Consider the following 24,691-nt stretch of genomic DNA (forward strand, 5'->3'; position numbering starts at 1 on the left):
CAGCAAATAGTGCGTTATGGTGATGTCACTGAACTTCTTATTTGGTATCTATGCTTGGTCTCATAAACAGATATCACTCCATGTCTTGAACTTGAAATCATATTCAGATGAATATTTCAGTTCTGCTCCCTGTTTTCTCTGTCACAGCAATTTTTAAAACTGCTCAAGTTTCTGTAGGAATTTCTCCCAACTGGAGGCAGAATTTGATGTGTGTTGTTCTTTTTGACACAGAATTTGTAAAGGGCACAGCATAGTCACAATGCATTACTTGTCAATAACTCAGCTAACAATTCTGAAATAGTGATGAATGTTGGTACAAACAGTAGCAGTGACATCTGCTAGTTTCACGTCAAGTCAAGTTTAGGTGAGACTCCATAGATTTTATTATTAATAAATTCATGGATCTACTAAAAATGTTTAAGAATTTTTGGTATTAAAAATCAGTTATTTAATTAAAATAACATTTTTTTTACAAAATATAAAAGTTCAAAATAAATAAATAACACTCATGATGTTTTTGATTATTACATTAGTTATCTTATCTTTATTTTTGTAATTTTCATTTAGAAATGCTCTAAATTATAGTTTATGTAAGATATTAAAAAATTAGAACAGTTACCTCTCCAATTAAATATTTCAGTGTTTTCCATGGAATTCGCGGATCATTTGCATGATGCACTCTGGTTAAATAAATCTCTAATATTTGAAGACAAACGTTAAAATCAGATTCGTTAAAATCATAGCAAATATTCCAACCTAATTTTCCATATTTTCGTCTTTCTAACACTACAGCATGGAAAAATGACAAGACATATAGTATAGAGCAAAAAGAATTATGAGGACAAGTCACCAAAGATCTGTTGGGCAATTTGCGGAAGATATTCTGCAGATTCAACTTCAGTCCACTTGGGGGCTCCATGACAACCTGTTACAAACAGTATATTTTCATTTTGGCAGTATCTATTTTTACACATCTAATAATGATGCTTAACTAATAATATGGTAATATTTAACTTACAATATAAAAAAAATTAAACAAAATTCAACTTTACAATGTATGTTCAAAAATTGGGATAAGTTGATGAGTGGATAACTTAAAATTTTAGTTATCTGATCACCACTCAGAATACACACACACACACACACACACACACACACACACACACACACACACACACACACACACACATATATATATATATATATATGACAGAATGATCATTGACTCGGTTAACATACATAGTTTTATGAAAAAATTGAATGACAGAACTGAAATTTAAGTAAAAAAGGTTTTAATATAAACACACTACTAGTTTCGGCCTGTAACAGCCTTCTTCAGGTGACATTATAAAAGAAAAAACATTAAACATTGAGGGTTAAAAGACTATGAACAACATAGACAGTCTTTATACATAATTAGCATGAAAACATTGTAGTTGTATTTGAAGCTGTTCTTTCATTTGTTGCATTGTTGGGAGAGTGCGTGCTTGCTGCATCACGTGAACGCCAGTACATGATTACAGCTGAATGACTATCTGGGAGGTTGTAGCTTAAGTTGTTATTTAGATGAACAGGATTGAAGATGATTTCTCTAGATTCCACAATTTTTCTCTCTATTTCGTCACTGCAATGGAAGATGTTAGTAGATTTTTCCCAGCAGACTTTGTGACTTTGGTTATCATCATTAGGATTAGCCGAGAAAAGGATATGACTTGATAATGCACTCGCTCGCTGTCTCTTGTAAGTAATGTCTCTCATGTGTTCTTCCATACGCATTTCGACAGATTTGTCTGTCTGCCCGAAATAAGGAATATCGCAGTCACATAATATTTTATACACACCAGGATATTTGAGTTGATGATGACAAGGTTTTGGGTGGCTAATTAAGGAATGGATCTTTGGAAGTGGAGTGAACAAGGTTCTGATATTGTATTTTTTTAGAACTTTTGCTAATTCATGTGAAACAGTACTTATGTAAGGAATAGATATATTGCTTTTGAATCTATTTGTTTCTTCTGAGTGATGTTTAGGAGGATTAAGAAGGAATTTGTCAATGATTTTCTTGGAATATCCATTAACTTCGAAAGAAGTTTTCAGATGGTTTATTTCTGTAAGCAGTTCATTTGGATCATCAAGAAGAGAACGGGCTCTATGTCCCAAGGTGGAAATTATTCCAAGCTTATGAGGAGGGAAGTGATGGGACTGACTGTGCAGATATCTGTTGGTATGTGTGGGCATTCTATATATCGATATTTTTAGTTTACCAGAAGAGCGAGTCAGTTTGACATCAAGAAAAGGCAAGGAATTATCCGTTTCAAGCTCAGCAGTAAACTTAATACTTTGATGTCGGCTATTGAAATGTTCGAGGAAAACCATAAGGGAATCATGTCCATGGCTCCAAACAATGAAGACATCATCCACATAATGTTTCCAAACTTTAGGTGTTAAAATAAAGGAAGAGATAGCCTTGGTTTCAAAATCTTCTAAGTAAATATTTGCAAGAACAGGAGATAAAGGATTACCCATAACCAGTCCATGATTTTGTTTGTACATATTATCTTGAAATTTGAAGTAACTGGAATGAAAATGACATCATGGCTAGCTTGGACATAACTTCTTTGTTCACTAATGTCCCAACAGATGAAGTCCTAACATTACTCAAAGACAAGTTATCCAAAAAAATGTTAGCCTTGCTTACACATTGCATCAGGTCCGGTTACTTCAAATTTCAAGATAATATGTACAAACAAAATCATGGACTGGTTATGGGTAATCTTTTATCTCCTGTTCTTGCAAATATTTACTTAGAAGATTTTGAAACCAAGGCTATCTCTTCCTTTATTTTAATACCTAAAGTTTGGAAACGTTATGTGGATGATGTCTTCATTATTTGGAGCCATGGATATGAATCCCTTATGGTTTTCCTCGAACATCTCAATAGCCGACATCAAAGTATTAAGTTTACTGCTGAGCTTGAAATGGATAATTCCTTGCCTTTTCTTGATGTCAAACTGACTCGCTCTTCTGGTAAACTAAAAATATCGATATATAGAAAGCCCACACATACCAACAGATATCTGCACAGTCAGTCCCATCACTTCCCTCCTCATAAGCTTGGAATAATTTCCACCTTGGGACATAGAGCCCGTTCTCTTCTTGATGATCCAAATGAACTGCTTACAGAAATAAACCATCTGAAAACTTCTTTCGAAGTTAATGGATATTCCAAGAAAATCATTGACAAATTCCTTCTTAATCCTCCTAGACATTACTCAGAAGAAACAAATAGATTCAAAAGCAATATATCTATTCCTTACACAAGTACTGTTTCATGTAAATTAGCAAAAGTTCTAAAAAAATACAATATCAGAACCTTGTTCACTCCACTTCCAAAGATCCATTCCTTAATAAGCCACCCAAAACCTTGTCATCATCAACTCAAATACCCTGGTGTAATTATGTATAAAGACTGTCTATGTTGTTCATAGTCTTTTAACCCTTAATGTTTAGTGTTTTTTCTTTTATAATGTCACCTGAAGAAGGCTGTTACAGGTTATAGGCCGAAACTAGTAGTGTGTTTATATTAAAACCTTTTTACTTAAATCTCGGTTCAGTCATTCAGTTTTTTTATAAAACAATATATATATATAATATATATTATAGAATTTCCTTATATTAACAGTAATTATTCTGAAGATTAGCTGAAGTGTAAATTTAAAAGTCTCTTTACTTGTAAAGAGGTGTTAGTGCAGATTTTATTGTATTTGGAACTTAAGGAACTCTGAGAAGACTGTATTAGAGATAACAGATTTACCATTATCTGAGTTTGTATGACAGTATTATCAGAAAGGCTGAAGTGTTTATAATAACTTATTTAGTGTTTTGATCTTAAATGTAAAATTTGTGATTCTAAAATTAAATGTTTGTTTTTGTTAATCAAAAGTTGTATTTTGCCTGAATCTCTTTTACTGCACCATTCATAAAATATTCGAACCAAAGCGGGAGTGATAAATAAGTTAAATATACTTGGCCAGTATATATTTTAAGGAGAAATAGTTGAAGGTTGATTTTTCTTCAATTCTTGAACTAATTCAGATATAGAGTGGCGCAGTCTTTAAATATAAATTTTCTCTATATTTGAATTAGAAACCAACTAGCAACTTATTATTTTGTTTAAGAACATCATAGTGACTAACATGTCGGATCCAAAGTAAAGATTGACAAGAAGAAGGATCCAACAGTGTCAAATAGAAGAAAAATGATTATGATAAGATGGAGACAGCTAAAAATGGTTGATTGGTAACTGTTTCAGCAGATATATTTAGTCAGCAATTAATCAGGCTTTTTCATCCTCATAAATGTGGCATCATGAAATGCTTTGGTATAGAGGAAAAAATGGGATGAACTGCGTGTGTGTGTGTGTGTGTGTGTGTGTAAAAGTAAGAGGTATGCGAGGGATTAAATAAACTGGATGTCAATAAGACTTCATGACATATTATACATGCCTTAAGGGAATGCTTTCAGGTAGTTAACAGCAGCTTTGCTATATCTATTTAACAGCACAAGCCCAGAGCAGTAGAAAGAGGGTAAAATTGTTCTTTCACAAAGGTGGTAATAAGACTGAGCTACAAATTATAGGCCAATCTGTGTAGTAAGGTTTGTTAGGAATGTCATGTTACCAATTTACTTGTGTGCTACAACAAGGTGATGAATGCAATAGATAATGGTGATTGCATATATAGAGTTATACTTTGATTTTGCAAAGGTCTATGATAGCCTATCGCATAAGTTGGTAACTAAACTGGAAATGTTGGGACTGGATACTAGATAAGCGAGCTGGAAAAGTGTTGGCTTTCAGACAGTTATCAGAAGTTGTGTATAGTAGTGCTGTATCTAAAAGAGAAAAGTCACTAGTGGTGCATTGCAGGGCTCTCTTTTGGGTACTATTATTGTTCAACTTGTATATTAATGATACTGGAATAGGTTTAACCGAAGATATGCAGTTGTTTATAGATGATGCTAAGTTGGAGAAATGAGGAAAAAACAATGAGGAATCAAGCAAATGTGGTTCTGCAGGAGGATCTGAATAGCTGTATAAATGAGCAAAGCAAGTAAGTTGAGCTGCCACCAGTTCAGTGTGCAGAGTGTAAGGTTTTGAATTTGGTAGACAAGGGTGGGATGCAAAGTATAAAATTGGTGGAGAAATTTTGAACGAGGTGGTAAAGACGAGAGACTGATGTAGTGGTAGAGAGGAACCTGAATTTAGGAATCACCATGCACAAATTGTGAAGTCATCACATTGGATTATGGCAGTAATCAGGAGTGCCTTTATATGCAGAAGTAAAGAGATTATGGTTCCTTTTCACTGTATAAGAGCTTCGTCACGCCTTATACAATGGAACCTTATATGGATTATTTTGTTTTTAAGGGAATGATAATATATTATAAAGGTCTAGAGAAGGTTGACTAAAGTGGCTTGCAGTCTGCAGAATGTGGGAAATTAGCTTTTAATAGAATGGATAGAGAATGAGCTACAACACAGTTCCATTTTTGAAAACAGTATATGGAGGCTATGAGAAGCAGATTTCTTGCATGGAAAGTGACTGGTAAGTGAAATGCATGGCCTGAGAGTGTGGTGAGTTCTGAAACACTGAATGAGTATAAAGCAGAGTTTCATGAACTTTGTATATTCGGTGGGGTCCTCCTCCTGCAATAAGTTTTTTGACTGCATGGAGATCTGCTACTAACAGTAATAATAATATTGTCATCTACATGTACTTTGTTCCCACAGCCTCAGAATGTTCATTCAGAATCCCCTGATCTTGCTGCTGCTTTTTTTTTTTTTTTTGCTGAACTTCTAATCACAATCATTAAGAAAATGTAACTCTTTTGTTGTCATCAGCAAATGCTTCATCCTGCTCTCTCTGAAAACACAATATCCTTAAACATTCTATCCCTCTCGTTTTCATCTATCAATTCAGCCTCATCAATGTCAATTTATTTTTTTGCCTCATCATGCTGGCCAATGCCATAAACTTATCCCTCTTATTTCAAATAATTTAGGCATTAATTCACATGCATTATAATATTCTCTTTGGTCTAAAAAAAAATGTCATTTCTGGTACAATGCTACAAAATAGATGACATAAAAGTTAGTACTGAACAAAATTTAGTAAGAATGAATATTGGGATCTCTGAGACAAAGTTGACAGAGGATGATATAATAACAGGAATTGAAGTCGCAGGGTATAGTGTTTATCGGCAGGATAGGAAAGGAAAACGTGGTGGTGGAGTACTGCTTATGATAAGTGATGACTTATATCCTCTAAGAGTGGAGGCTTTGGAAGGCAGTGACACTGATGGTTTTGAAAGCATATGGTGTAAGGCAGAAGTGGCCAGACAGAATATTTAGTGGGATATTGCTATAAACCAGGGAGCACAGAGGGTGGGGAGCAGGAGATGTTTAGGCAGTTGAGCTTGGCAAGTGCAAGAAGACTGATTGTTATGGGAGATTTTAACTACAGTATAAGTTGGGAAGACAAAAATGCATGTAGTAATAAGGGGATGGAATTTCTAGAATTCTTGATAAGCAACATGTAATAGAGGGAACAAGAGGTTCAAGAGTTTTGGATTTGGTCATACCATCAGAAGAGCTGATAATAAGTGAGATGATATCTCTCTCACCAGTTGGAGAGAGTGACCATGTAGTTTTGACTTGGAAGATGAATAGACATGAAGGTGTATCAAAGAAAAGGGAACGTATGTGGAATTATAAGGCAGGTGATTATAATAGTCTTAGGTATCAACTAGGAGCAGCTCCATGGAGGGCAGAATTGGAAGGCCAGGATATTATTAGTGCTTGGGAAATTGTGAAAGGATATTTGTTAGCAGCAATAGTAAGGTGTATTCCACGAGTGAAGAAGCAGACACAATTTGGTGTAAAGTGGATAACAAACAATAGCAAACAGGAACTGCAGTTGAAAAAGAGATTATGGAAGAGATATAAGGAGAGAGGTGGAGGGCAGATATACACAAAGAATATAAGACGCAGGCCAGGAGAGTGACCAGTGATAGTGAGGATGGCACAACTGGAATATGAGAAGAGGTTGGCACTAAGATCCAAAGAAAATCCTAGGGAATTTTTTAGCTATGTGGCCAGTAGGAGCAGAAATGATTGTGGAGGAATGACATTGGGGGATTAAAATGAGAATAGAGTGACTGATGAAGAGAATGGAGTTGTTCAATGAGCACTTTATTGGAATATTTCATCCTGGAGAAGAATATTTTAATACTAGAGGGATAGGGCAGGTTCAGGGTTTAGAGGTGTAACAGGAGAGTGTGTTCCAAGTACTGAGTACTCTGGATACCAGTAAAGCTGTGGGACTGGATGTAGAGGAGACAAGAGATCTGGGGGTGATGATTGATAGAAAACTGAAATTCAGGAAGCATATTACAAAGGTGGTGAAGGTAACACAGAGGATTGCTGCAATACTGAGAAGGATGCTGACCTGAAGAGATAAAAGAGTTATCATTCCATTGTATAAGACCCTGATAACTCAGGTACTCAGCTCTTGGAATAATCACATGTCATGTAACTCAGAGTATCTCTGTAGCATTTTTGTAAATATTCAATGTTCAAATTGTAAAACTTAACAATGCTGAACAACAGAATAACTTTTCATAATTATATTTAAGTTAAAAAAAAGTGGGATAATAAAAGGTCACATCTCAATTAACTTATTATATATGCATTTGATTTGTAATCAGTTGGGTCTTAATAACCCTGTAAATTGATGCCTGCATTTCTTTTTCAAGGTATAAAAGATTTTGGAGTTATCTTTCTAAGAGTGACATCAAGAATACCTTGAGAGATCTTTGAAGAATTCCAATAGGAAAATTTTCAACAGGATCAGTTGTTAGCCACAGTCGAAAGTCAGGATGAGGCTTGGTAATTTTCTCTGAGTAATTCTCTAATTCTTGAAGCCAACGAACCAGCAAATGGCAATTTTGTAGAAGCAACCAATGACCACGCGATGCTGCTTCATCAAGTAATTGAAGAGCTGCCTAGAGAAAAATGAATTTTAATCAAATTGATTACTAAAATTCTGGTGAGAAATTATATACAACAGATAACTATACATTTTTACATCATTAGTTAATAACAGAAAACCTATAAAATTAATTGTAGTTTTCCTAATGACTTGTGTACAGTGATTATCAAAGTTTCCCTTTTTGGAACATAATAAGGGATTTCATAGAACAGGTAGATGTGGAAGGGAGGGTTCAGTAACTGAAAAATCCCAGCTGGTTTACAATAAATATAACCACTCTGATTCTTCTTTATTTCTGACAGGACAGAGCCAATATCAAGTTGCAATATGACAAAAGAGAAGTGCAGGTATGATCAATTGCACAATGACCAGAATATGTGAAGGTATGAGTCTGCAATTTATACATATATGTAATGAGCCTGAGAATAAAATGGAGTTTTATAAGAATGCATTTGACAGTGTCATTTTAAGCATATGGGAAAGCTGCTGTTGAGTGAGAGGATGAACAGCTCATGGAATGATAAAACTACAGAGGTAGAAAGAAAAGGGCAAAAGAGTAGAGAATAAAGGGATATGAGAGACTGCTTTGTGAATGGAAAATGAAATGAAATATGTGGTAATGATGGATGTGGAAGTAAAATAGTGAATAGTGGTATTAAAGGGTGGATTACACTTGAGGCAACAATGGCCACAAGGCCAATATATTATGTTTGTTAACTGCATATACTCTCTAGCCAGTTTAGTTGTTTTGTGTGTGAACATCAGACTATCTAGAAGGATGAAATCCTATCACAGTGTATGAGGTGGGAAGACAGGTGAGAGGGGGAAACTGACTCAATGTACAGAATGCAGAGACTAGAGAAAAAATACAAATTTGCAAGTCATCCAGTACATGATGGAAAGATAAGATTTGACTTGGGAGAGTAGCAACAGAAATTGTTATGATTAATTTTTTTCATGGAGAGAGCTGGTGGAATACAGCTGTATATTGATACATCAGAATAATTACGGTAGGGGAAATGGCTGTTCATAAATTAAAAATCTAGAAGTATCGAAATTAAAGTAAGTTTATACCACTGGCTGCCTTAGTCTGAATAGAAATTATTGGTATAAGTAACACGCTGGTGACTAAGAATGGCATATTCACAGGATAGGATTTCAAAGGGCTCTCCCCTTCAGTTTATGCCCAGTCCCTACTAATATTTTTTATGGAATGATCGTAGCAAAAGTCTATATTCAGCTACTCCTTCATATGTTTGTGTTACATAGGCATGTGTTTAATGTTTGGTCCCCATGGCTTATACAAGTAGATACTCACTACAGCAAACACTGGTATAATAAAATGATGTACTACTCAGAACTATAGATAAGTCACATGTTCACAGCATTTGATATAGTGAACTGAATTTGCCAGTAGGTAATGCCATAATACAAACCCTAAAATTGCTCATTTGTTGAATTCAGGTGCATTATACATTTATAATTTAATCTACCACACACAACAATGATAGCTAAGAGCATAGCAGCAGATAGAAACGACAGTCACAACACCTTACGTGTAGATGGTTTTTTCACTTGGCAAGTGAAAAAACCATTAAACTTGACAAGAAATTATATTCTTGTTTAATCCTTTATCCAAGTGTAAGCAAACAAAGTTTGCATGACTAAACTACTTGTATACAGAGGCTGATGTCTTTACATCAGTTGCCTTTAGTATCCCATAATGCAAAGCACACATCTTTTTGGACGAGTATAATGCTATGCATTATGGAAAGGGCCACTACCCAGATTGGTTTAAACCTTAATTGAGGCTTTCATTAGTTCAAGGTAAACACATCATAAACCTTGTTGGTCTCAGTAATTAATGGTAAATCATCTTATTGTCATTACCATCTTTTATCATTTCCTAACCTCAAGCCTCATTTGCAAGAATTTTTATCCAGCTTCCATACATATTGTACAAAGAAACGAAATATAAAACCTCAACTTTTATATATATATACTTTACATATAAAGTAGAAATAGAAATCCTAAAGAAAGAAATGTAGTTTGATGTGAATATCCCTTATATTTCAGAAAACAGGTGATTGACACCAGAACAATGCTCAAAACAATCATCCCCTAGCAGGTTTCTTTTGAGATGTAGAAATCTAATGACAGAGATGAACATGCATTTAGCCACACTTCTGTAAATACTGTTGAAATTAGCTATTTTTTTTCATTATAAAATTATGGAAACAACTACCATGTTAGAGTAAAACTTCAGCATAATATAAACCAAAATAATCACTTGATGTTTTGACCTTTACATTAAGGTCATCATCTGGAGTATACACATAGAAACAAGCTGCACTACAATCTGCATGGTGTGCTAAATTTATACTGATTTGGTCAGCCGTTAAAACTATTTTCACCTGATCTCTGGTGAAAAAAAAAAAAAAATTTACTACATCAAGGCTAGAGTCCTGATATTATTATTATCTATTTAGTTATAAAAATAAATTAAGTGAGAATGCAACATGTTCACATATAAATTATTATTATTATTCAGGCCTCCATGGAGTCAAGAGACTCATCGTGGGAGGTCCTTCATAGGAAACACAAAGTCTATCATACCACTCCTTGAACTCATTGACCGTTCTTGCTCCCACCACTCTAGCAGGCAATGTATTCCATGGTTCCACCATCCTCCACGCAAAGAAACCACTCCTTACCCTCTTGCTCACAGCTTCCTTTTGTACTTTCCAGGGATGGCCCCCTGTCTGGATGGTGGCCAATAAAAGCTGAAATAATTGCTTAGTCCTAAACTTAGGGTTTGCTAGAAAACTTGAAGAACTAAGTGGGTTGAAGGTGTGTCATCCAAATTCTTGGGATTTTTATGCCACCATTATTGTTAAGATTAGGATGGTTAATGAAAATTTCACAGGCCTCTTTAAATTTGCATTCATACCAAGTTTTTCCAATCAATTTGGTGTAGGGTGTTAAGAGCATGATCTGAGAGACCTGCTCCACAAAAAATGTTTAAATTTAATGTGTTGTTTGTTCTTTTTTACAGATATGTATTTTACATCCAGTTTCACCAATATAAGATAAGTTACAGGTGCAATAACTGTTATATAATTATAATAAATTATAATAAGTTATAAGTATTATAACAAAAACAATTGAGTTACAAGTATACCAGTATTTCGAATCTGCCAACTAAGATTATATAACACACTATAGTGAGGTGAAAATAATCTCTGCTGTAGGACCTTTATGATAAGTATCCCCAAATAGAGGTAGAGAAAACTTGAAGAAATATTGGATTAGGATGTCAAAACTGTGTGGATCTCAGTGCTTTCAGAATGAGCTGTAGAGTGTTAATGAAGTATTTCACTTTCAGAATGGGCAAGCAGTACCACCCTAAACTGTAGGTAAAAAAAAAAGCAGATCTTTATTATTATTATTATCTGACCTCCATGGAGTCAGAGACTCATCATGGGAAGTACACACTATTACACACAATACTCATCAAACTGTGCTTTAAACGGATTTAATGTGCCTACATTAACAACACACTCAGGCAATACATTATACTCACCAGTATAATGTATTGCCTGAATGCTTTACTTTTTTTCCTCACTCCTCTGCTCACATCCTCCTTATACAGTTTCCAGAGCTGGCCTCTTGTTCTACTCTCCCCCCCCCCTTCCCATTCTCTGAAAAATTTCTTCAATGTCAACCTGATAACCCCTGACTAGTTTAGATGTCTCAATGATATCCCCCGCTTCTTTCTCCTATTAGTGTGGCTTTGCAACTTGCATTTTCTCAATCTGTCCTCATAGTTGATGTTCCAAAGACCACTGACCACCTTTGTGAATCTTCTCTGGACCCTTTCCAACATATCTTCCTCACCATGAAATCCTGATAACCAAATCTGTGCACAATAATCCATATGAGGCCTGATCAAGGCCTTATACAATGGCACCATAACTTCTCTATTTCTGTATGTCAGGGTCCTCCACATCACTGGCATTATCCAATGTGATAACTTCACAACTTATGTAATATGGCTCCTGAATTTCAGGTCCTTGTCCACCATCACATCTTAATCTCTCATCTCCTCCACTTCCTTTAGTTTCCCAACCAAGTGTATACTTTGCATCCCATCGTTGATGACCAAATCTCAAGATTGGTCATCATAACCTTATACTTTGCAACACTGAATGGATAGTTCCATTTACCTTCCCATTCATTCAATCCATTCAAGTCCTCCAGTAAGACCATAACATCTGATTGACTCTGCATTGCTCTCCCCAATTTTGCATCGTCTGCAAACAGCTGCATATCACTAGTTATACCCATCCCAATATCATTAACATACAAATTGAACAAGAATGGTCCCAAAACTAATCCCTGCATACACTAGTGACCTTCCTCTGTTGGGATACTGCAACCCCATATACAATTTTTGATACCTATCTGACAGCCAGTCACTGATCCAGCACCCTCTGTTTCAATTTATTTACCAGCCTGTCGTGTGGCAGTCTATCAAAAGCTTTTGCAAAATTCAAGTACATTTCTGTACAACACAAATTCAAGTACTGTGTATGCATCCCCCCCCATCTCCAAAGTATCTGTTACCTTGTTATAGTACATAAGTAAGTTAGTGAAACATGATCTTCCTTTAACAAACACATGCAGATAACCACAGAGAATTATTATTACTATTATTACTATTATTACGGGCAACTCCAGGGAGTCATTGGACTCATCGAGGGAGGCCCCAAATCATATTCATCACAACTATTTGACATTCATACAGTATCTATCATACCTCGCCTTAAACTCATTCACTGTCACAGCATCGACCACAGACTCAGGGAGCGCATTCCACTTATTCACTACTCTAAAAGTAAAGAACCCAGCTCTAACACCTTTACTAACCACACTTTTGCCCAGTTTCCATGGATGTCCCCTAGTCCTCCCACAACCAGCCCTGTTCTCAAAAATATCTTCTGAATCAATTTTATAGAAACCCTTCAGTAATTTGAATGTCTCAATCATATCTCCCCTCCTCCGCCTATCAACCAATTTTTGCAACCCACAAATCCTCAACCTGTTCTCATACGGTTCATTCCACAGACCTGCTATCATCTTGGTCACTCGCCTCTGGATCCTCTCCACCTCCTCCCCATCAAGAAGAAACCTAGGTGACCAAATCTGAGCACAGTAGTCTAGATGGGGTCTTATCAAGGCTCGATACAGAGGAACAATAACCTGCTTGTCTCTGCTTGTCATCGTATTCTTCAGCAACCAAGTGATTTGATGAGCTGTTTTGGTCACTTTTGCAATGTGTCCCCTAAATTTCAATTCCTTATCTACCAACACTCCTAAATCTCGTGCCTCATCAATTTCCTGGAGCACGGTTCCACCAATGCAGTAAACTGCCTCCAATCTTTTCACCCCAAAATGCATAACCTTACATTTTGCCACATTAAACTGACATCCATTCTCCTTAGCCCAGACCTCCAATCTATCCAAATCATCCTGCAAAATTTTGACGTCATCTGCATTCACTATTGCCCTACCCAACTTCGCATCATCCGCAAACAAATGAATTGTTCCTCTCAGATCGTTTCCTATATCATTTATGAACAAATTAAACAGCAGTGGTCCAAGAACAGATCCTTGTGGCACACCACTAGTCACAGGCCGTCTTGTGGACTCTACTCCCGAGTAAACCACTCTCTGATATCTCTCCGTCAACCACCCTCCTACCCATCTCACCAACCCTATGTCCATTCCCATATGCTGCAATTTACTGATTAGAATTCCATGTGGAATCTTGTCAAAGGCCTTGGCAAGGTCCAGTAGAATCACCGTAAACCCATTACCCTTATCCAGTTCAGCCGTCACTGTGTTATAATACGTGAGCAAGTTACTAAGGCATGACCTACCCTTCACAAAACCATGCTGTCCCCGATACAGTATCCCATTTTCTTCTATCCAATCTTGTATTTTCCTCTTGACTATTTTCTCTAAGACCTTGACAATGATTCCTGATATGCTAATCGGTCGGTAATTTACTACAGCAGTCTTGGAACCACCTTTATGCAGTGGAACTATTTTCCCCTCTTTCCACCCGCTCGGGACTAACCCAGACCCGAGACTCAATTTAAACAAAATGGTCAAGGGTACTGACAATTCTTTAGTTGCTTCTCGTACAACACGAGCTGGTATACCATCCAATCCCACAGATGTATTGACATTGAGGTTACGCAATAGACTACTCACCTCCACTTCATTAACCACAATTCCCGTATAATCTACTGGTTTATTCGTTTCTGCAATGTCACCACCTGGATGATATACTTTTGCAAAGTGCTCACTCAGTAACTCAACTATCTCAACTGATTCAGTTACCTCCCTACCATCGGCATTCTTTAAAATCAATCTGCCATGTACATTTTTCCTTTTACTTGCTACATATCTAAAAAACTGTTTAGGATTCTCTTTAGCCTGCATGGCCAATGTTCTTTCGTAATCCTTTTTTGCTTTTCTTACCACACTCGTCACCCTTCTGGCCTGTGCTTTATACCGTTCATGTGCCTGCCGGTCACCCTTCTCCTTAAATTCCCTCCATAGTTGTTTCTTTTTTTGCAACTCAAGCTTAATGGTGTTATTCATCCATCTAACCCCTACTTGATTTATTATTCGGACTCTAGGTATACAGTCAGCCATTGCTTCTTGCAAGCACTTCTTAACTACCTCCCATGCACTATCAACTTCTAGTCCTTGCAGTTGTACATGCCATGGCACTGAACCAATCAAACTCCTAAGCTTGTCATACTTTCCAGCCCGATAATTCCACATGTACCCTGTCTTAATTGAAAATTCTACACCTTTAGCCACCTCCCAAGTTAAGACCCTATGATCACTCTCACCGATTGGTGGCAATGTAGTCATATTTGTTACAGCCAAATCCTCAGATGTAATTACTAGGTCAAGTACTCTCTGACCCCTAGTATTTTCCATTACATGCTGTTGCAGATAGTTATCCCTTAATAACCGCATAAAATCCAGTTCCTTCCTCCCGTGTGTCCTCTCCTCACTCCAATCAATGCGACCATAGTTGAAATCTCCCATAATAATCACCCTCCTTCCAGCCATTTCTTCTATTTGCTTGTGCATACTGTCACCACCATCTTTTCCATCACCTGGTCTATAGCAGCACCCAATTGTATATTTAGTTCTGCTAGCCACAATCTCACACCAAATGGCCTCAAATGTGCTCTTTTCTCTATCCTGCAATTCAACTTCTATTCTCCTTGGCTGGAGCTCATCAGCTATCATCAACAATACTCCTCCCCCCATTTTATTCTCTCTGTCATTCCTGAACACACTATACCCATCACATTCAATCCCACTAGTTATATCATCTACAGTCAGCCATGTTTCACTAATACCTATAACCTGTGGTCTGGAAGTGCCAACCATGGCCAAAAACTCTTCCTTCTTGTTCCTAATACTCCTAGTATTAGTGTACATGAATTTAAGACCCCCATTAGCCCCAACCCTACCTTGATGCCTTATATTAACTATCCCACTCAGAATTGTTGTCCTTATTTGCTCTGGCATATTATGTTCATTCTTACATTCAACTGCCTCCATAAGGACTGTATCTCTACTCCCCCCCCCTTAACAAATCTAGTTTCCCTGAATTTGCACATCCACTACATTCAGCAACACTTTCTCAAGTCTTCTTACACCGTAACCATTCAAATGCAAGCCATCCATCTTATATAGATCCTTTCGCCCATCAAACTCACTCCACACATCCACAAATTCCACACCACTCGTCATACATAACCCACACATAAAGTCATTTGCAATTATAGCCCTCCTTTTAAACATTTCACTGTCATACCGTGGCAAAAGACTAATCATTCTAACTCTCTCACTCTTTTCTTTTGCTACCTCAAACAATTCATTCAGGTCTTCTATCATTTCCATTTTATCTCCTTTCAAATCATTCGTACCTGCCACAACAATCATTTCTTTCACCCTTTCCTTTTGCTCTCTAATAGACGCAGTTACGTCCTTTATGGTCGCACCAGGTTGGTATGATTTTGTCAAATCCTCTACTAACACACCTCGTACTAACGAGTCTCCATACAGAATTGCTGTTATGAACCCATTTCTGCATCCTACTTGTTACCAATCTCTCCAGTACCTTCACCAAAATTCCAGATATATAGATTGGCCTATAATTTGAAACTAGAGCATTATCACCACCTTTAAGCAGTGGAACAATTTTACCTTCTTTCCACTCCATTGGAACCTGTGCTATTGTAAGTTTTATTAAACAGACATGCCAATTCCTTGGACACATTCCCTTAAGGCATGTGGTGATATGTCATCAAGTTTATTTATTTCCTCATATACCTCCTGATTTCTCACAATTATGCCATCCTCTCCTATGTCTTCTACACTTAAGTTTCTCATGATTTCACCCTGATTAGGATGAAAACCCCTTATAAATTGATCACTGAATTCTGCAACAGTTACCATTCTACCATTTTCATCCATTAACATCATCTTACTATAATCATTCTTCCTTCTATTTGCCACATATCTAAAAAATTCTCTAGGGCTTTTCTTCACCTGATTTGTTAATTTCTGAAATTTGTTGGAATTTCTCATACTGAAATTTGTTGTCCTTACTAAGTCACTCTCATTGGCCTGTTCTTTGTACATTTCATGTAACAGATTATTACCATTATTTGTCTTGTACATTATTTGTCTACACAGTATTATCTTCTTCCAGATTGCATGCATATTCTCTTTATTCATCTATTTCACACCAACCAGATTCAGCCTTTTGACCTTTGGAATATATTCACACACTGATGCTGTTATGTATTTCTTTATCAGTTCCCAAGCACGATTTATTTCCTTATTACTCAATTCCTCATTCCCTGATATAGCTCCAAGTTGTCCCCCTAAGCATGTCATAATCACCAGCCTTGTACTTCCACATATATATCCTATCCTCACAGAAGTCTGCATATGGCTAGCCACAACCAAGGTGATCACTTCATGATCACTCTCACCAACTGGAGGAAAGTGTGAAACCCCTGTCACTATCACATCCTCTGATGAAATTATTAGATCTAAAATTCTTGATTCTCATGTGGCCTTCTTTACAAGTTGCCTGAGATAGTTGTCTCTCAAGAAATTCATTTTCCTAAAAGCCAAATGCTCTTCATTTCAATCTATACCCCATAATTAAAATTGCCCATAATAATCACCCTTCCTTTGTTCACTAACCCAAGTTGGTTATACATTTCTTCATCGCCATTCCCTGTCCTATAGCAACATCCAACTAAATATGCCTTCCTGTCAACTTCCACCTCACACTACACTGCCTCATAACAATTACCACTATTTTCTCCCTTTCATGTCTACCTTATGTGGACTTAATTCCCTTGTTATCATCAGCAGCATTTTTTTGTATCCTTACAAAAAAATGCTGTACCTTTCCATTTCTATTCCTGTTAGGATATCATCTTCATTCATGTTTCGCTTATTCCAATGATTTTGGGACAAATAAACTCAATCAGTGAAATTATTTCATCTCCCTTATTTCTGATACTCCTGGCATTTATAAATAAACACAACAGTTCTCTTTTAGGTCTATGACCAATCCTACCCAAGCCACCTGTTAGCTGTGCTTTTCCCACCACAGTGCCCTTGCCCAGTCACCTTTACCATCATTTATCACATATATCTTCTCAGTCTCAACTTCCCATTTCTATGCCTATCATCTCCATACATAAATTATTATCATTACCTGACACCTCCAGGGAGTCCAAAGACTCATCGAGAGAGGGCACCTACTCCACAACTCTCTGTCTCCACCACTCAATCCACTAACACCACCTATTGCCCACCACCACCACTATTATTTTCATAGACAATCACAAACATCCATTCCCACAGCAGAATTCAAATCCACAGCCTTTTGGTTGGAGAGCAGATACACTAACCACTCGGGCAACCTGGCTGGTGAAACTCATTACTACTTTCTATATCCACTTTTCCTATGCCATGTTTTCTTGTTCTCCTGGGCTCCTCCCTGTTTTGCTGTTTCTCTTGCAATCCTGTTCTTTCTTTATCTCTCACACTACTACTGTTTTCATTGCTAAGCATGTCTGTCTTTTCAGTACCACTGTCCTGATCATTCACTTCATATCTTACTTCCGATCTTTTGCTTGTGCGATGGACTGCATTTGATCTTTTGCGATCAAATGCAGTCCATCACATCTGTATAAATCTATTCTTTCCTCAGATACATGCCAATCATTCACAAACTGCACTACATGCTAGCATACCATTCATGATTCTGGCTCTCTGTCTTAACTCATCATTGTCATATCTCAGCAACACACTGACAATCTTTCTCATTAGACTGTTATCTTTCACTCTCCTCAATCTTCCTGATATTCACCTTTCCATTCTCCTTATGTCAAATTAATTCATTTATCCCCACTATCACTACTAATTTTCTTGCTTGTTTTCTCCTAATGTAAATAATATATTACTGAATACATGGAAAGAAAGAAGAAGCAAAAAGAAAAAAAAATCACTCGATCAGCTGAACTATTATTTTTCAGATCTTCGCACTTTTTCCAGACAAAAAATGTTTACCAATGTAGTGCTTTGTCCCCATTTTATTACTGTCTTTAACATCGCTTTCACCATACTTTTGCTATTGAAAGTGCAAAGTCAGTCAATCCTAATGTTGAGGTAGCAGGGTTTTTCATGCCACAAACAGCATGTTTTAATCCATGATACTACACATGGAAATCACTGACAAAATGTGGTATTATTGGTGGTAGATGGCATGGTATATAGATAACCCTCAGATGGTGAGTGATTGGACTGCTTCGAGGTGTCACATATTAATAATAATACCGTCATGAAAAACAAAGCAAGGGGTAGAAAAATCTTATCCATTTCAGTCAGCAGTTAATATTGTGATAACTTAGGTGTATTTTGTTGTTGGTTAACATATAAGGACAAAAAAGTACTTAGTAAAATAGTGTACTTAGTCTTGTCTGATTTTACTCTTTTAAAACTGCTCACTGTATACTATTTGCTTTGAGATTAGTTGGGCCTATCCGATTTTTCTCTTAACACTGCTGTTATCGTCTGTGCTTCATCTCCCATAAAGAGCCTGCTAGTGTGTTGTAAACAACTCAGCTTATAACTCCTACAGTGTACATCACTTTTCTTAGAATTTTGTCATTGTTTAAAATAAAACATGAAGAATGAAATTTTGTTCCACTGCTGCATCTTGTAGTAAACTAAGATATAAATCTCTTCGATGTTAACATACAGCATTTTTAACGCACAGCCTTAAACTACAATCCACACTCACTTGCTCATCATCAATTGAGTTGTAATCTCAGCTGTGTTCTCCATTGTTAATAATGAATGAAGAGCAAACAGCTTATTGGCTCAAGAATTTGGTTTCATAGCCACACCTAGGAACCAGCGCTGCTGAAAGCAAAAAATGCATATTTCCAAACAATATGGCTCTAATTTTAAATCCAGACTTTGGACAGAATCAACTCTATGCAATATTATTATTATGTAACATCCCCAAGGGCTCACTGTGTGAGAACACTCTACTGTACTCCACCACACACATCTCACTGACTTCACAACTCTCCAACTATATTTGGAACAACACTACTACCATCAATGCTATCTATTGCCCACCACCACCACCAACAGCATTATTTGTCTGTTAATTACATGTATTCTCATGGCCAATTTGCCTGTATGCAGGATGAAAAACCTGAGTTTTCAGGAGAAACACCCCTGCTATCTCTGTATGAGATCAACTAACTCACCTCTAATTGTAAAAGTCGAGATAAAGATTCCTCTCATCACAACGATACGAGAATCTAACGCAGGTCTTTTCAAATCAAAGGGCTCAATGTCTCATTGTTCTTCAAGTTGCACTACAGAGGCACTTAATATATTTTTATAATTTTAGCTCTTTTTTTTTATCCTGCATTAACAACAGACTATTGTTAATGACAAGAAAAAAAAGAGAAATGCCCATACCATAACATTTTTTTTTTGTTATAAAAAAGAGCCACTGATATACAAAATTATAATGTAACAATACACACAGATGCAATATATATTCAATCACATAAATACTGTGTCTTTCTGAAAAACGTAATCATAGAATTATTAAAGATAATTATGAAACAATCACATAAGTCACAAGTTTTAAAAAGTTGACTGTTATAATTTTGGTTATAATTTGGCCAGGGGAACCTTTTAAAAATTAAGTTTTGTTCATTGGCATTCATGAGTTGCCTTAGCATGGACTACTTAGAAAACACAGGCACTGTCCAAGCAACTATATATTCACCTTCTATTAGTCCATTTTTATAAGGTTTCACTGGCCTGACAGCTGTTTTGAACTGGTTGGTTCTCCTCAGAGACCAGGCAGAAACCTTAAGAGAGCAAAAACTCTCATTCAGTACCAAGGAGCTTGAAATGTGGGAGAGGTGTATTTTTCATAAGTGAATTCTCAGTCGGTCCGTAAAAGTATTTACTAAAATAAAGAGCCAAAAGGCTTCAGTTTGGCGATGCAAAATTATATAAGCAAAGTGATTATCAAATCTAGCATTATTTCAAATTCAAATGTAGAAACTATGAAAGTTTTGTAAAAATAAGTTGACCAGAGAGCTTACAGGAATACACTCACTGGCATTCACAAGTTGTCTTAGTGAAGACTACTTAGAAAACTTAGGGCACTGCCCTAGCATCTATATATTCACTTTCTATTAGTCCATTTAGTGTATTTAATATCCACTTTACTTATATAATTTTGCACAATCGAACTAAAGCCATTTGGCTCTTTATTTTAGTAAAACCATCTACATGATTTCACGTGGGAAAGAATTATTGCAAAGCTTGAAGAAGGCCATAAAATTAATGATTTTGCCAAAGAGTTTGGAATCCCACATAGTGTTGTATCCAGGGGCTCTGGGCAGCATTTTAAACCAATAGAATGTGTTCTAGACATTTGCTAAGAGGTCGTCCTTGGTCTATAAAGAGCATGAAGACAAATTTTGTTTATAAAAGCAAAACATAATCGATGCACCACAGCAGGCCAGTTCCATTCAAATATAGGTATGTGAATATCTCAACAAACTCAACATATCGACCTACTGTGTCTGAAAGGTAGTCTTATATGACCAAAGGCCTGTATTATGCATCCCTTTATCCACAGCTCACTGTAGAACATATTTTCAGAGGCCTTGTATCCATAAAAATTGGACAAGACTCTTTATAGATGAGCATCATTTTAGTCTTTCCTCTGATTCTAGGTGAAAGTGATACTATTTACTTTTGCAAGAATAAGAATGTTCTTGAAAGGGATAGATACAGTGGTTCCGGGGTTATGGTGTGCTTAGGTATTATGCTTAATGGATGCGCTGAGCTACAAGTGTTGGAAAAAGGGACTATGACTGGTGAACGATATTGCAGCAAAGTTTTTCAACATCATATTTGATTGTTACTTGGTGCTCTAGGTGAAGAATTCATTTTTATGGATGACAATGCCATACCACATCGTAAACAAGCAGTGGAGATACTTCTCAAGACTGAACATATCAATCGAATCGAGTGACCAGTATGCTCCCAGATCTCAACCCCAATAGAGAGATGCATTATTGCTCTAAATTTCCCTCCAGAAAACAAACAAGGCCTTATCATTGCTATGAAAGAGGAGTGGGCCACTTTGCCTCAAGAACTACTGAATCATTTGGTGCTAAGCATAGTACAAAGTAATGAGAGCTGCATTGCAGTTCAGGGTGGATATATTCCATACCGAAATATCTCTCAATATAGTTTTCTGGAGGCACTGTACATCATGAATTCCTTAACTACATCCTTAGGAAATTTGCAACTTTTGCCAAAAATTATTGCAATCCAATTTGTGCAAAATTTAGAACACATTTTTTGTGTAACATAATTTATTAGTATGCTGGGAATAAATTTATGTCCATATTTGGCTATAGTCATGAAACATTTTTCATATACATTAGTCCTTAGCTCTTGAACATCAGTTTTTATACACACACACACACACACACACACACACACACACACACACACACACACACACACACACACACACACACACACACACACACACATAATGAGAAGAATTTTACAGCAGATGTTTAATATCATAGGAGGACGTGTGAAGAAAAAGATAGTAAAGAACATAAGTCTACTTATTTGTTTTACCCTCAAGAGGAATGCAACCTTTTGTTCGAATACATTATTTAAGAAGTGCACAATACTTTCACATAGAATATTATTATTATTATTAGCAGAATTCCATGGAATCAAGAGGATTCATCGTGGGAGGGGGTCCACATGCACAGCTTATCTATTGTACCTAGACTTAAATGCATTCACTGTCCCTGCACTTGCCACACTCTCAAGTAATGGATTCCAATCACCCAACATACTCCATACAAAAAATGTACTCATCACCTCTTATACAGCTTCCAGGCATGGCCTCTTGTTCACCCACTTCTCCCATTGTCTCTAGATATTCTATGAAAAATCTTATCCATGTTGATCTGGTAATTATCACTTACCAACTGATATATCTCAATCATATCCTTTATCTTTTATCCAGTAGGCTTTTAATCTGTTCTCATATTCCACATTCCAGAGACCAGAAACCAACTTAGTCAATCATCTCTGGATGCTCTTGAACATGTCATCATTCATTTGCAAACCTGGAGACAAAATATCTGCACAGTAATCCATATGCTTGTATAATGGAATCAGTACATCCTTACTTCTACATGTCAGCATTTTTTGCCTCATTCCCATAATCACTGTGTCATCCTCACAATTTTAGAAAAATGTCCATATTTCAAGTTTCTATTCACTGAAATCCCAATACTTCATCTTTTCCCTCCAAAATATCCCCAGCAATGTAATACTCTGCATCCCATCTTTTAAAACCTTACACTTTGTAACATTAAACTGATATCCCTACACACACTAGCCCATTCAGGTCCTCTTACAAAGCTACAACATCTTCTCTACTTTTCATAACTCCATAACTTTGCTTCATCTGCAAAAAAACTATCACCATTTAAGCCCTTTCCAATGCCATTGACATATAAATTAAACAACAATGGCCTCAAAACAGACCCCTAGGGCATACCACTAACGACTTTCCTTTTCTGGGATATTACAACCCCATACACAACCTGTCGATGCTTATCAGATGGACAATCTCCAATCCAATGCACTAATCTACTATCCAACCTCATCTGATCCAATTTAACAACTAGTTTGTCATGTGGTAATCTATTGAAAGCCTATGCAACATTTAAATATCCTGTTGTATATGCATCCCCCCCCCCTTGTCCAATAAGTAATAAGTAGATTGCTAAAACACAATCTTCCTTTAACAAACCCATGTTGTCCATTAAAGAGAATTCTACCGCTGTTCACCCAGTTCTGAATCCTTGTCCTCACTAGCTTCTCCAGCACTTTGATCACAACTCCAGAAAGCAGATTGGCCTATAATTCGAAACCTTAGTTTTATCACCTCCTTTATGAGGCAGAACAATTTTGCCATTTTTCCATTTATTTGGGACCTGGGCTAATCTAAGACTCATGTTGAAAATGTACATTAAAGGTGTTAACTCTTTGGAACATTCCCTCAAGATACACAGTGATATACCATCAAGTCCCATGTTGACATTAAGTTTACTCAATACGTCCTATACCTCATGCTCGCTCACTCACTCACTCACTATCAGTGGTTCCTTCCCCATTCCCACTGCTCTCAAGTTCTGCATTATGTTACAATCACAAGGCTGGAATACTTTAATGAACTGCTCATTTAACACCTCTACTATATCCTCCTCAGTGTTTATAATTTTCCCATTATCACTGACCAACATCATCCTCTCATGGTCATTCTTCCTTCTACTGCCATATATTGAAAAACCTCCCTAGGATTTTTTTTAGTGTCATTTGATAACTGCTCCTCATACTGCACTTTTGTTACTTTTACTAAGTGAGTCACCTTCTTTGCTTGCTCTTTTACTCTTCATGTAACTGATTATCTCCACTCATCTCTTGTGCCACCTCAACAATGCTTTATTCTTCTGGACTGCATGCTTCACCTCTTCAGTCACCCATTTTACACCTACCTTATGTCATGTGGTAATCTAAACATTTAATCTCTTGACCTTTGGAATGCACTTAGTCATTGCCTCTGCCAGATAATTTCTGAGTATTCACCAAACAGCATTGATTTCCTTCCCATGCAATTCATCATTCCATGTTATTATTCCAAGCTGCTTCCTGAGTTTGGCATAACCACCCACCTTATAGTTCCCCATATAACTTTTTCTGATAAAAGTCCTGGTATGGCTGGCCACCACCCAAGTGATCACTTCATGGTCATTTTCACCAACTGGAGGATGATGTAACACTTCATTTACAACAATATCTTCTGAAAGTAATCAAATCCCAGACCCTTGGTCCACATGTGGTCTCTGTTATGTACTGTTTAAAGTAAT

General features: G+C 36.7%; 1 protein-coding gene across 1 annotated transcript in view; it reads right to left on the reverse strand.

Annotated features, from left to right (window-relative positions):
- The window catches only part of Dhc98D (Dynein heavy chain at 89D), a 1,285,966-nt gene that overhangs the window by 131,717 nt on the left and 1,129,558 nt on the right, over positions 1–24,691 (reverse strand). Inside the window, exons 58-59 of the mRNA XM_090406627.1 lie at positions 7,864–8,060; positions 620–925 (exon numbers count right to left, since the gene is read on the reverse strand). Coding sequence (XP_090262753.1) covers positions 620–925; positions 7,864–8,060 — 503 coding nt within the window. The remainder of the gene's footprint in view (positions 1–619; positions 926–7,863; positions 8,061–24,691) is intronic.

Source organism: Typopeltis vanoorti, chromosome 16, assembly GCF_054136105.1.
Source record: "Typopeltis vanoorti isolate ZY-2024b chromosome 16, IOZ_Tvanoo_1.0, whole genome shotgun sequence".
Lineage (NCBI taxonomy): Eukaryota > Metazoa > Arthropoda > Arachnida > Uropygi > Thelyphonidae > Typopeltis > Typopeltis vanoorti.